At 39.6% G+C, this 14592-nt stretch overlaps 1 protein-coding gene across 2 annotated transcripts; it reads right to left on the bottom strand.

The window, feature by feature from the left end:
- Positions 1–3197: 3197 nt before the first annotated feature.
- LOC106570847 (palmitoyltransferase ZDHHC19) lies at positions 3198–14537 on the bottom strand. Of its 2 annotated transcripts, XM_014143415.2 has the most exons (8): positions 14246–14537; positions 13994–14115; positions 13026–13165; positions 12428–12609; positions 12240–12342; positions 12000–12091; positions 3588–3907; positions 3198–3339 (listed from the first exon to the last, which is right to left on the bottom strand). In XM_014143415.2, the coding sequence occupies exons 1-8, from the start codon at positions 14368–14370 to the stop codon at positions 3269–3271; spliced, it is 1155 nt and encodes a 384-aa protein (XP_013998890.2). In that variant the 5' UTR covers positions 14371–14537; the 3' UTR covers positions 3198–3268. The 2 variants fall into 2 exon arrangements, with proteins under 2 accessions (XP_013998890.2, XP_045551316.1); XM_045695360.1 differs by lacking the exon at positions 3198–3339 and having other exon boundaries at positions 3610–3907; positions 11974–12091.
- Between the last annotated feature and the right edge of the window lie 55 nt (positions 14538–14592).

The following is a 14592-nucleotide window of genomic DNA, read 5'->3' as shown; positions in this document are numbered from 1 at the left end:
AAATGCACAGACAAGCATCGATCAATACATGCACACAGGCAAAGCAGCCTCACATGTATACACAACTCACAGTACACATGAACACTTGGTGGTGAAACTCATCTAGTTGAGTGTTAACATGCCTTGTGACTGACCTAAAACCAGTTTTCCTCTAGAGCTGTTAGTTTCACACAGAAACAGTCGTTTACTCTGCCTGCACCCGCCCCTCTCCCCAGTGGTGGACCAATGACAACCCTGCCACAGCAACCAGCCAGTCGCTAATGACGCACACTTTGTAAGAAGAGGACTGGAGAGCCTTAAACAAGCACATACCAGTAAGGGGGGGGGCACAAAACAAACTTTATTAAACTGGAGAAGAGATGAGATGAGAGAAGAATAGAGACAGAGGAACACTAGTGAAACAACGACTGAATTCAATCAATTGAAGAATAAAGATTGGACGTCAGATGTTTGACACATCCTGCAAACGCCAAAACAATTGGCTACACTCAGGACTTAACTGTACTGTTTTGATTGAAGCCTTTCAGATGATCCAGTGAGCCCTCCCCCATTTCAAGCATCATGGTACGGACCACTGTGTAGGTAGGATGCAAGGGTAAGGGGAACATACCATGGCGTAGGTGGGCCCCTTTTTATGTCGACTGGCGGAGGGACACTGTTTTAGTTTATTTTCTGTTCAAAACAGTCCGAAATGGGAGCAGAAAAAAAAAGAAAGTAGTATTTAATTTGTTTTTTCAAATGTCTTAAATAGCAATATGCTGCATAAATAGAGAGTGTGTTTTCATCCAGACAGCTGTCTGCATCCCAAAAGCCCCCCTATTCCCTATATAGTGCACTACTTGTGACCAGAGGTCTATGGGTCCTATATAGAGCCCTATGGGTCCTGATCACAAGTAGTGCACTACATAGGGAATAGGGAGCCTTTTGGGACACAGACTTTCTCTGTGGAGATGGCATTGGAGTGAGGGAGGGAGTGATGGGAGGGAGGGGAGGGATGAAATAGGGGTGGGATGGGAGGGTGGGGTATTTAATATGGAAAATATTTCAAATTAAACTCAGCGACTGGCGAGTAAAACCTGTCTTGATTTTTTATGCTGTCATGTTGTGTATTGATATTTTATCTTAATACTTTATCTCTGTTTGACCAAGTTTCACCTGACGACAGTTTCACAACTTAGAATTGTCAAAGAAATCTGAGACTCATGGGTTCAGATACTATAGTGTCCAGTCCACTATCCATCCAGAGTCACACATGCAGCCCTATGTAGTAGTGGCAAGAAACACACTGTAATTCACCTCAATACTGCCCCGAGGGTCCCTCTAAAACACACTGTAATTCACCTCAATACTGCCCTGAGGCTCCCTCTAAAACACACTGTAATTCACCTCAATACTGCCCCGAGGCTCCCTCTAAAACACACTGTAATTCACCTCAATACTGCCCCGAGGCTCCCTCTAAAACACACTGTAATTCACCTCAATACTGCCCTGAGGCTCCCTCTAAAACACACTGTAATTCACCTCAATACTGCCCTGAGGCTCCCTCTAAAACACACTGTAATTCACCTCAATACTGCCCTGAGGGTCCCTCTAAAACACTGTAATTCACCTCAATACTGCCCTGAGGCTCCCTGTAAAACACACTGTAATTCACCTCAATACTGCCCCGAGGCTCCCTCTAAAACACACTGTAATTCACCTCAATACTGCCCTGAGGCTCCCTGTAAAACACACTGTAATTCACCTCAATACTGCCCTGAGTGTCCCACACTCTCATGTATTATAGAGGAGATCTGAACTGGAGTTTAAGGCAAGGATTCAATCCGATCACGCTTTGTCAGCTATGCGCCATTTGAAGGTAATTTCTGATTTATGCTACATATGCAGCGTTTACTGTGAATGCGGTGTCCGCGAACACGGGAACATTGACGTTAAGGAAGGGGGAAGGGAGGCAGGAGGTAGGGAGAGAAGAGGTAGCGAGACAGAGACAGAGGGAGAGAGAGAGACAGAGGGAGTGAGATGGAAGGGAGAAGGGAGAGACAGGGAGATGGAAGGGAGGAGGGAGAGAGGGAGATGGAAGGGAGGAGGGGATGGCAGTCTTTGTGTTGGTTTACATGAGAGGAGGGAGGGGGGGAGGAGAGGGAGGGAGGGAGAGGAAGAAGTGGAGAGGGTAGGGAGGGAGGAGAGGAATGGGGGGACGAGGGAAAGAGGGAGAGGAGAGAGAGTAGGGAGGGAGGAGAGGAATGGGGGGACGAGGGAAAGAGGGAGAGGAGAGAGTAGGGAGGGAGGAGAGGAATGGGGGACGAGGGAAAGAAGGAGGGGGAGAGGAGGATACTGTGTATTGAAAGTGACCAGAGCGGTTCCTAGAGTTCTGTCCAGCTGTATTGAGATACAGCCAGAGTAGCCTTCTCCCCCATTCAAATAGACATATCATATATCAGATCACTGCTTCAAATATGTAAATATTTAAAATAAGACTGTCGAAAAGAGAGGACACTTTATCTGGGCAATAAGAGAAATGTCTCTCTCCTTTGGTTGAATGGTTTCAAAAGAAAGAACCAAGTGATTTTCAAGTGAATTTGGTCAGAATAGATTAGCCCGGGGGTTTGAATAACGTGTTGTACAAAAAGAGTTGTAGTTTTACCTGCCTCAAAAGACCTGGACTAACACAGACACACTGCTATGAATTTGTTCACTCAAACACACACAGAGAGCAGAAGAAATAAGATATCAACGTGTCATGATTTATGTGACGATCAATGTGATGCTGAATGTGATGATCAAACGAAGTTGGACCTTGTTGAGAAAAAAATATTCATTTATTTTTTAAAACAGCAGAGGATCTGCTTCTTCTTTGGTGCTCAGCCCCTCCCCCCACTTCACACTCAGCCCCTCCCCCCGCATCACACTCAGCCCCTCCCCCCGCTTCACACTCAGCCCCTCCCCCGCTTCACACTCAGCCCCTCCCCCGCTTCACACTCAGCCCCTCCCCCCGCTTCACACTCAGCCCCTCCCCCCGCTTCACACTCAGCCCCTCCCCCGCTTCACACTCAGCCCCTCCCCCCGCTTCACACTCAGCCCCTCCCCCCTTCACACTCAGCCCCTCCCCCCTTCACACTCAGCCCCTCCCCCCCCTTCACACTCAGCCCCTCCCCCTCTTCACACTCAGCCCCTCCCCCCTTCACACTCAGCCCCTCCCCCGCTTCACACTCAGCCCCTCCCCCTCTTCACTGTCTACACAGCTCCCTCTGGTGGTCAGGATGTAAAGCTACTTTGCTGCTCTGATCAGAACTCCATCCCGTTCCTGGTCCAAGTCCTCATCACCAGCAGCCAACATATCTGTGAGTATGATTCAGAATCAAATAAAGATTTTTACAAGTGGACTAGGAATACCACTCTATGATGGAAATATGTTGTGATGTTTACAGCATTTTTGTTGATGTTCTGGTAACCTAGCAGCAGGTTCAATAATCCATCACCATTCATAGCACACAAAATAATTCTCAGGTCTACATCAGAAGCTGAATGAAAGAACCCAAACCAGTCAGTCACTAGAGGACTTGCCCAATTCTGAACCTGTACCTCACCTGGGATCTCCACAGCAGAGCTCTGTGGGGGCTTGTTGTTGTCGCTGTGTTTGTCTGTTGTCACACAGCCGGCTGGTACTACTTCCCTGTAGCAGCAGCAACACCCTCTCCCTTCCTTCAGACTGTCTAGACTCAGTGTGCTATGCTTGAAATGGCCTGGGCTGGCTGGGCCTACCGCCACCTGGTGATGTTTACAAGTATTACAACAGGGGACTGAGCTGCAGCTGTACAAACACTGGTCCTCCTGATGGAGAAGGGTTAGACTGCTCCAGTCCCCCTCAGTGTCTCCTCTGCTGCTGGGCTTCACAGCCCCCAGATACCTGGACAACAACAGCAACAACAGGTTATCACTATCGGTGCAGGATTCAATCTGATGGTGGATTTGGACAATGCGCAATTTAAAGGTAATTTCCAATTGAGCTGACTGACATATGGAGCATTTACAGTAAAGGACTACCAGTTTGTATTAGTGATGTACCTGTTTGTATTAGTGATGTTGTCACGCCCTGACCAGGTGAACTCGGGTATTTTGGGTCAGGGTGTGTCATGTTGGGTATTTTTCCGTGGTTTATTTCTATGTTGGGTGCTGTCGATTCCCAATCAGAGACAGCTGTCGCTAGTTGTCTCTGATTGCGATCACATTTAAGTTCCTTTTCCCCCACGCTGTTGGTGGGGTGTTGTCTCTTTGTTTTGAGCAGCTAACGTATCGGCATTTTCTTGATTTTGTGTACGTGTTTATTTCAGTGTAAAGAATAAACATGTGTTCGCTCCCAGCTGCGTTTTGGTCCGCTTCCTCATCACCAGGCGACAAACGTTACAGATGTACCTGTTTGTATTAGTGTATTAGTGATGTACCAGTTTGTATTAGTGTATTAGTGATGTACCAGTTTGTATTAGTGATGTACCTGTTTGTATTAGTGATGTACCTGTTTGTATTAGTGTATTAGTGATGTGCCTGTTTGTATTAGTGTATTAGTGATGTACCTGTTTGTAGTAGTGATGTACCTGTTTGTATTAGTGTATTAGTGATGTGCCTGTTTGTATTAGTGATGTACCTGTTTTGTATTAGTGTATTAGTGATGTACCTGTTTGTATTAGTGATGTACCTGTTTGTAGTAGTGATGTACCTGTTTGTATTAGTGTATTAGTGATGTACCTGTTTGTATTAGTGTATTAGTGATGTGCCTGTTTGTAGTAGTGATGTACCTGTTTGTATTAGTGATGTGCCTGTTTGTATTAGTGATGTACCTGTTTGTATTAGTGATGTGCCTGTTTGTATTAGTGTATTAGTGATGTGCCTGTTTGTATTAGTGATGTACCTGTTTGTAGAAGTGATGTACCTGTTTGTAGAAGTGATGTACCTGTTTGTAGTAGTGTAGTAGTGATGTACCTGTTTGTATTAGTATATTAGTGATGTACCTGTTTGTATTAGTATATTAGTGATGTACCTGTTTGTATTAGTATATTAGTGATGTACCAGTTTGTATTAGTATATTAGTGATGTACCAGTTTGTATTAGTGATGTACCAGTTTGTATTAGTGATGTACCAGTTTGTATTAGTGATGTACCAGTTTGTATTAGTGATGTACCAGTTTGTATTAGTGATGTAGTGACGTACCAGTTTGTATTAGTATATTAGTGATGTACCTGTTTGTATTAGTATATTAGTGATGTACCAGTTTGTATTAGTGATGTACCAGTTTGTATTAGTGATGTAGTGATGTACCTGTTTGTATTAGTGTATTAGTGATGTACCAGTTTGTATTAGTGATGTACCAGTTTGTATTAGTGATGTAGTGATGTACCTGTTTGTATTAGTGTATTAGTGATGTACCAGTTTGTATTAGTGATGTAGTGATGTACCTGTTTGTATTAGTGATGTACCAGTTTGTATTAGTGATGTAGTGATGTACCTGTTTGTATTAGTGATGTACCTGTTTGTATTAGTGATGTAGTGATGTACCTGTTTGTATTAGTGATGTGGTGATGTACCTGTTTGTATTAGTGTATTAGTGATGTACCAGTTTGTATTAGTGATGTAGTGATGTACCTGTTTGTATTAGTGATGTGGTGATGTACCTGTTTGTATTAGTGTATTAGTGATGTACCAGTTTGTATTAGTGATGTAGTGATGTACCTGTTTGTATTAGTGATGTGGTGATGTACCTGTTTGTATTAGTGTATTAGTGATGTACCTGTTTGTATTAGTGTATTAGTGATGTACCTGTTTGTATTAGTGATGTACCTGTTTGTATTAGTGTATTAGTGATGTGCCTGTTTGTATTAGTGATGTACCTGTTTTGTATTAGTGTATTAGTGATGTACCTGTTTGTAGTAGTGATGTACCTGTTTGTAGTAGTGATGTACCTGTTTGTATTAGTGTATTAGTGATGTACCTGTTTGTATTAGTGTATTAGTGATGTGCCTGTTTGTAGTAGTGATGTACCTGTTTGTATTAGTGATGTGCCTGTTTGTATTAGTGATGTACCTGTTTGTATTAGTGTATTAGTGATGTGCCTGTTTGTATTAGTGTATTAGTGATGTGCCTGTTTGTATTAGTGATGTACCTGTTTGTAGAAGTGATGTACCTGTTTGTAGAAGTGATGTACCTGTTTGTAGTAGTGTAGTAGTGATGTACCTGTTTGTATTAGTATAGTAGTGATGTACCTGTTTGTATTAGTATATTAGTGATGTACCAGTTTGTATTAGTATATTAGTGATGTACCTGTTTGTATTAGTATATTAGTGATGTACCTGTTTGTATTAGTATATTAGTGATGTACCAGTTTGTATTAGTATATTAGTGATGTACCAGTTTGTATTAGTGATGTACCAGTTTGTATTAGTGATGTACCAGTTTGTATTAGTGATGTACCAGTTTGTATTAGTGATGTACCAGTTTGTATTAGTGATGTACCAGTTTGTATTAGTGATGTACCAGTTTGTATTAGTGATGTAGTGACGTACCAGTTTGTATTAGTATATTAGTGATGTACCTGTTTGTATTAGTATATTAGTGATGTACCAGTTTGTATTAGTGATGTACCAGTTTGTATTAGTGATGTAGTGATGTACCTGTTTGTATTAGTGTATTAGTGATGTACCAGTTTGTATTAGTGATGTACCAGTTTGTATTAGTGATGTAGTGATGTACCTGTTTGTATTAGTGTATTAGTGATGTACCAGTTTGTATTAGTGATGTAGTGATGTACCTGTTTGTATTAGTGATGTACCAGTTTGTATTAGTGATGTAGTGATGTACCTGTTTGTATTAGTGATGTACCTGTTTGTATTAGTGATGTAGTGATGTACCTGTTTGTATTAGTGATGTGGTGATGTACCTGTTTGTATTAGTGTATTAGTGATGTACCAGTTTGTATTAGTGATGTAGTGATGTACCTGTTTGTATTAGTGATGTGGTGATGTACCTGTTTGTATTAGTGTATTAGTGATGTACCAGTTTGTATTAGTGATGTAGTGATGTACCTGTTTGTATTAGTGATGTGGTGATGTACCTGTTTGTATTAGTGTATTAGTGATGTACCTGTTTGTATTAGTGTATTAGTGATGTACCTGTTTGTATTAGTGTATTAGTGATGTTCCATGTTTGTATTAGTGTATTAGTGATGTTCCATGTTTGTATTAGTGTATTAGTGATGTACCTGTTTGTATTAGTGTATTAGTGATGTACCTGTTTGTATTAGTGTATTAGTGATGTACCTGTTTGTATTAGTGATGTACCTGTTTGTATTAGTGATGTAGTGATGTACCTGTTTGTATTAGTGATGTAGTGATGTACCTGTTTGTATTAGTGTATTAGTGATGTACCTGTTTGTAGTAGTGATGTACCTGTTTGTATTAGTGTATTAGTGATGTGCCTGTTTGTATTAGTGATGTACCTGTTTGTAGAAGTGATGTACCTGTTTGTAGTAGTATAGTAGTGATGTACCTGTTTGTATTAGTATAGTAGTGATGTACCTGTTTGTATTAGTATAGTAGTGATGTACCTGTTTGTATTAGTATATTAGTGATGTACCTGTTTGTATTAGTATATTAGTGATGTATTAGTATATTAGTGATGTACCAGTTTGTATTAGTGATGTACCAGTTTGTATTAGTGATGTACCAGTTTGTATTAGTGATGTACCAGTTTGTATTAGTGATGTAGTGATGTACCTGTTTGTATTAGTGATGTACCAGTTTGTATTAGTGATGTAGTGATGTACCTGTTTGTATTAGTGATGTACCAGTTTGTATTAGTGATGTAGTGATGTACCTGTTTGTATTAGTGATGTACCTGTTTGTATTAGTGATGTACCTGTTTGTATTAGTGATGTACCAGTTTGTATTAGTGTATTAGTGATGTACCTGTTTGTATTAGTGATGTGGTGATGTACCTGTTTGTATTAGTGATGTACCTGTTTGTATTAGTGTATTAGTGATGTACCTGTTTGTATTAGTGTATTAGTGATGTACCTGTTTGTATTAGTGTATTAGTGATGTACCTGTTTATATTAGTGTATTAGTGATGTACCTGTTTGTATTAGTGATGTAGTGATGTACCTGTTTGTATTAGTGTATTAGTGATGTACCTGTTTGTATTAGTGTATTAGTGATGTACCTGTTTGTATTAGTGTAGTAGTGATGTACCAGTTTGTATTAGTGATGTACCTGTTTGTATTAGTGATGTAGTGATGTACCTGTTTGTATTAGTGTAGTAGTGATATACCTGTTTGTATTAGTGTATTAGTGATGTACCTGTTTGTATTAGTGTATTAGTGATGTACCTGTTTGTATTAGTGTATTAGTGATGTACCTGTTTGTATTAGTGATGTAGTGATGTACCTGTTTGTATTAGTGTAGTAGTGATGTACCTGTTTGTATTAGTGTAGTAGTGATGTACCTGTTTGTATTAGTGATGTAGTGATGTACCTGTTTGTATTAGTGTATTAGTAATGTACCTGTTTGTATTAGTGTATTAGTGATGTACCTGTTTGTATTAGTGTATTAGTGATGTACCTGTTTGTATTAGTGTAGTAGTGATGTACCTGTTTGTATTAGTGATGTACCTGTTTGTATTAGTGTAGTAGTGATGTACCTGTTTGTATTAGTGTAGTAGTGATGTACCTGTTTGTATTAGTGTAGTAGTGATGTATTAGTGTAGTAGTGATGTACCAGTTTGTATTAGTGATCCTTACCAGTTTGTATTAGTGATGTACCAGTTTGTATTAGTGTATTAGTGATGTACCTGTTTGTATTAGTGATGTGGTGATGTACCTGTTTGTATTAGTGTATTAGTGATGTACCTGTTTGTATTAGTGTATTAGTGATGTACCTGTTTGTATTAGTGTATTAGTGATGTACCTGTTTGTATTAGTGTATTAGTGATGTACCTGTTTGTATTAGTGTATTAGTGATGTACCTGTTTGTATTAGTGATGTAGTGATGTACCTGTTTGTATTAGTGATGTAGTGATGTACCTGTTTGTATTAGTGTATTAGTGATGTACCTGTTTGTATTAGTGATGTACCTGTTTGTAGTAGTATAGTAGTGATGTACCTGTTTGTATTAGTATAGTAGTGATGTACCTGTTTGTATTAGTATAGTAGTGATGTACCTGTTTGTATTAGTATATTAGTGATGTACCTGTTTGTATTAGTATATTAGTGATGTATTAGTATATTAGTGATGTACCAGTTTGTATTAGTGATGTACCAGTTTGTATTAGTGATGTACCAGTTTGTATTAGTGATGTAGTGATGTACCTGTTTGTATTAGTGATGTACCAGTTTGTATTAGTGATGTAGTGATGTACCTGTTTGTATTAGTGATGTACCAGTTTGTATTAGTGATGTAGTGATGTACCTGTTTGTATTAGTGATGTACCTGTTTGTATTAGTGATGTACCTGTTTGTATTAGTGATGTACCTGTTTGTATTAGTGTATTAGTGATGTACCTGTTTGTATTAGTGATGTGGTGATGTACCTGTTTGTATTAGTGATGTACCTGTTTGTATTAGTGTATTAGTGATGTACCTGTTTGTATTAGTGTATTAGTGATGTACCTGTTTGTATTAGTGTATTAGTGATGTACCTGTTTATATTAGTGTATTAGTGATGTACCTGTTTGTATTAGTGATGTAGTGATGTACCTGTTTGTATTAGTGATGTAGTGATGTACCTGTTTGTATTAGTGTATTAGTGATGTACCTGTTTGTATTAGTGTATTAGTGATGTACCTGTTTGTATTAGTGTAGTAGTGATGTACCAGTTTGTATTAGTGATGTACCTGTTTGTATTAGTGATGTAGTGATGTACCTGTTTGTATTAGTGTAGTAGTGATGTACCTGTTTGTATTAGTGTATTAGTGATGTACCTGTTTGTATTAGTGTATTAGTGATGTACCTGTTTGTATTAGTGTATTAGTGATGTACCTGTTTGTATTAGTGATGTAGTGATGTACCTGTTTGTATTAGTGTAGTAGTGATGTACCTGTTTGTATTAGTGTAGTAGTGATGTACCTGTTTGTATTAGTGATGTAGTGATGTACCTGTTTGTATTAGTGTATTAGTAATGTACCTGTTTGTATTAGTGTATTAGTGATGTACCTGTTTGTATTAGTGTATTAGTGATGTACCTGTTTGTATTAGTGTAGTAGTGATGTACCTGTTTGTATTAGTGATGTACCTGTTTGTATTAGTGTAGTAGTGATGTACCTGTTTGTATTAGTGTAGTAGTGATGTACCTGTTTGTATTAGTGTAGTAGTGATGTATTAGTGTAGTAGTGATGTACCAGTTTGTATTAGTGATGTACCAGTTTGTATTAGTGATGTACCAGTTTGTATTAGTGTATTAGTGATGTACCTGTTTGTATTAGTGATGTGGTGATGTACCTGTTTGTATTAGTGTATTAGTGATGTACCTGTTTGTATTAGTGTATTAGTGATGTACCTGTTTGTATTAGTGTATTAGTGATGTACCTGTTTGTATTAGTGTATTAGTGATGTACCTGTTTGTATTAGTGTATTAGTGATGTACCTGTTTGTATTAGTGATGTAGTGATGTACCTGTTTGTATTAGTGATGTAGTGATGTACCTGTTTGTATTAGTGTATTAGTGATGTACCTGTTTGTATTAGTGTATTAGTGATGTACCTGTTTGTATTAGTGTATTAGTGATGTACCTGTTTGTATTAGTGTAGTAGTGATGTACCTGTTTGTATTAGTGATGTACCTGTTTGTATTAGTGTAGTAGTGATGTACCTGTTTGTATTAGTGTAGTAGTGATGTACCAGTTTGTATTAGTGATGTACCAGTTTGTATTAGTGATGTACCAGTTTGTATTAGTGTATTAGTGATGTACCTGTTTGTATTAGTGATGTGGTGATGTACCTGTTTGTATTAGTGTATTAGTGATGTACCTGTTTGTATTAGTGTATTAGTGATGTACCTGTTTGTATTAGTGTATTAGTGATGTACCTGTTTGTATTAGTGTATTAGTGATGTACCTGTTTGTATTAGTGTATTAGTGATGTACCTGTTTGTATTAGTGTATTAGTGATGTACCTGTTTGTATTAGTGTATTAGTGATGTACCTGTTTGTATTAGTGATGTAGTGATGTACCTGTTTGTATTAGTGATGTAGTGATGTACCTGTTTGTATTAGTGATGTAGTGATGTACCTGTTTGTATTAGTGATGTAGTGATGTACCTGTTTGTATTAGTGTATTAGTGATGTACCTGTTTGTATTAGTGTATTAGTGATGTACCTGTTTGTATTAGTGTAGTAGTGATGTACCTGTTTGTATTAGTGTAGTAGTGATGTAGTAGTGATGTACCAGTTTGTATTAGTGATGTACCTGTTTGTATTAGTGATGTAGTGATGTACCTGTTTGTATTAGTGTAGTAGTGATGTACCTGTTTGTATTAGTGATGTACCTGTTTGTATTAGTGATGTAGTGATGTACCTGTTTGTATTAGTGTATTAGTGATGTACCTGTTTGTATTAGTGATGTACCTGTTTGTATTAGTGTATTAGTGATGTACCTGTTTGTATTAGTGTAGTAGTGATGTACCTGTTTGTATTAGTGTAGTAGTGATGTACCTGTTTGTATTAGTGTAGTAGTGATGTACCTGTTTGTATTAGTGATGTACCTGTTTGTATTAGTGTATTAGTGATGTACCTGTTTGTATTAGTATAGTAGTGATGTACCTGTTTGTATTAGTGTAGTAGTGATGTACCTGTTTGTATTAGTGTAGTAGTGATGTACCTGTTTGTATTAGTGTAGTAGTGATGTACCTGTTTGTATTAGTGTATTAGTGATGTACCTGTTTGTATTAGTGTAGTAGTGATGTACCTGTTTGTATTAGTGTAGTAGTGATGTACCTGTTTGTATTAGTGATGTAGTGTACCTGGGTCCAGTCGGGGAACAGAGGACGTGGGTCCAGTTCTTCCAGCAGCCCTGATCAAACGGGTTCTTATCATCAGGCTCAAAGTAGGGCTCCTACAGAGGAGAGAGAAAGAGAGGGAGAGATGGGGCACCAGATTATAATACATCCTCAGTCAACAGAATGCTGCTCCAATTAGTGTGTGTGTGTGTGTGTGAGAGAGAGAGAGAGAGAGCGTGACGGGGAGAGAGTGTAGTGACTTACTATAGTAGAAGACGGCTCTCCATTGGAGATCAGCTTGATGTTACTGATGAGTATAACCAAGACCAAGACTACACAGGCCAGGCTGGTAACCATGACGACCACACTGGCCAGTTAATGTTAAGGTTTAAAGAGAATAGTATGCATACACTTTGGGACTGTGACCCAGGTGTGTGTGTGTGTGTGGATACGTGGTGGCGTGGGGCAGGCTGAAGGGCTGGTGCAGGGTGAGGAGGGTGAGGAAGAGGTAGAACAGAGAGGAGGAGAGGACCAGGAGCAGGTATGACGTCAGCAGCAGGAGGAAGAGCAGGAACACACGGTAGTTACGTCTCCCCACGCAGTTATTCAGCCACTCACAGTGGTGGTCGAACCGCTGTGTAACACACATGCAGACACACAACCAGACAGACAACATATACACACACACACACACACACACACACACACACACACACACACACACACACACACACACACACACACACACACACACAATCAGACAGACAACACACACACAGAAAAGACACACATAACAGGTGCAAACAGATCTGATGATAGCACATAAAGCCTGAGACTACATGAGATAAAGATAATATACTGGGGGAGGTAGATAAAGATAAAGAACAGGGGGAGGTAGATAATTAACAGGGTGAGGTGATAATGAAGAGGGAAGTAGGTAACGATAATGAACAGGGGGAGGTAGATTAAGATAAAGCCATTTTGATGACACTTTCCTGAATTGTGGTTCCAGTCTGATATGTTTGGCACGCGCATTTCAATACAACTTACGTCCACACAGGCATTGCAGCGACGGCAGTGCCATGCAGCAGGGGGAAGGTAGATCTCACACCTACTGCACCAGTCCATATCATACCTCTGACCATTCACTATCACATAGGCCACCTCTGCTGTGCCTGGCCATGGGGGGCCTGAGAGAGAGGAAAGAGAGGGAGAGAGGTGGAAGAAGAGGGAGGGATAGAGAGAGAGAGAGAGAGAAAGGCTTTATAAACATTGCTCCTTCATGGGAACTTCTGGATAAAAATGTAGCGACTTTAAAGGAGAATCTGGAGCAGGACTTGACTCAGATACAGATGTAAGATCTTAATTTGACCAGTCTCTCACAGCAGGAAAATAATCCTGCAGCAACAGGAAATTAATTATTATGTGGATTGTAATTAATGGACATTCATGTAGGGGTTGATAATTGTTTTGTTAGGGTGTAACCGGTGTGAAATGGCTGGCTAGTTAACGATGCATGCTAGTGGCATTTCAATCACTGACGTCACTCGCCCTGAGACCTTGAAGTAGTTGTTTCCCTTGCTCTGCATTGCTGCAGCTTTTATGGAACGATAGGTAATGATGCATCGAGGGTGACTGTTGTCGATGTGTGCCAAGGGTCCCTGGTTCAAGCCCAGGTTGGGGAGAGGAGAAGGACAGAAGCTGCGTTGTTACAAGGGCAAATCGAGTCTGACATTCTAAAGTGGGAATTACAAACTTTAGAAGGCTTTTTAAAACTCGAATGCATTAAACGTTTGCATTTCAGCTGCACAGGAAAATTCTCTGCAACAACAAATGATTCAAATGAAGAGAGCAGATCTGTAGCACCTGTGCAATAATGATAGACCTCTTGGTATAGGAAGTAGCCTAGTTGCTTACTTATTAATAACTCTTGAAAGGAATATCAAAGCTCCCTTAGATGTCATCTAGCTATATTTAATAATCCTATTATAATGCTGTTGTTAACATGATAATATTACCTTGGTGGAGAATGCCAGGATCCATGAAACTTGACACCAGGAAAGTTACCAAGGTCCCAGTTAGTAACATTGCAGAGGCCACAGGATAGGCCACTGAAACATGAGTAGCCAACCACGCGCACCTGGCAAGGACAGGGGATAAAGTCAACTGTCAAGTCATCCTCGCAGAAAACTATAGGTGGAATGGGTTTTGATTGAATGTGACATTTAGGGACAACCTAATATAAGGAGAAAATTAGCTTGTAAACTTACGGGAAAGTGATGTACAGCACGCTTATTACGAAACCCATGCAGGCAGTAAAACTCGGCCCGAGGCCTCTCACAATCCAGTGCGGCCGTCTCTTCTTCTTGCGCGGCTTCTCGTTGTCCGAGTCCATGCCGTCCAAACTTCAAATTTATGTTAGTTTCTAGCTAACATTCAAAACACTTTTCGGGAAAAAAAAGAAAAAAATTTTATTCTTTACTCTTTCATCTAAAAATTCATTATTTTCATTGAGCTACAATGAATGTAGTTCTATCCAGCTTTCCACTTCCTGATGATAGAGGACCCCGATGCTGCTGTCATGGAAACCATATATGAGAGAACGCGCTCAAGCCAG

The sequence above is a fragment of the Salmo salar genome, chromosome ssa15 (genome assembly GCF_905237065.1).
Source record: "Salmo salar chromosome ssa15, Ssal_v3.1, whole genome shotgun sequence".
Taxonomy (NCBI): domain Eukaryota; kingdom Metazoa; phylum Chordata; class Actinopteri; order Salmoniformes; family Salmonidae; genus Salmo; species Salmo salar.
Note: the sequence above shows the minus strand (reverse complement) of the source record. Positions and strands in the feature narration are given on the sequence as shown.

Bases quoted from the DNA above. Each gene is read 5' to 3' on its own strand.
- LOC106570847 (XM_014143415.2), bottom strand. From the start codon at position 14,370: ATGGACTCGGACAACGAGAAGCCGCGCAAGAAGAAGAGACGGCCGCAC. The intron at 14,116-14,245 runs GTAAGTTTACAA...TGTCCTTGCCAG, and splicing joins GTGCTGTACATCACTTTCCC to GTGCGCGTGGTTGGCTACTC. The intron at 13,166-13,993 runs GTAATATTATCA...CCTCTCTCTCAG, and splicing joins TCCTGGCATTCTCCACCAAG to GCCCCCCATGGCCAGGCACA.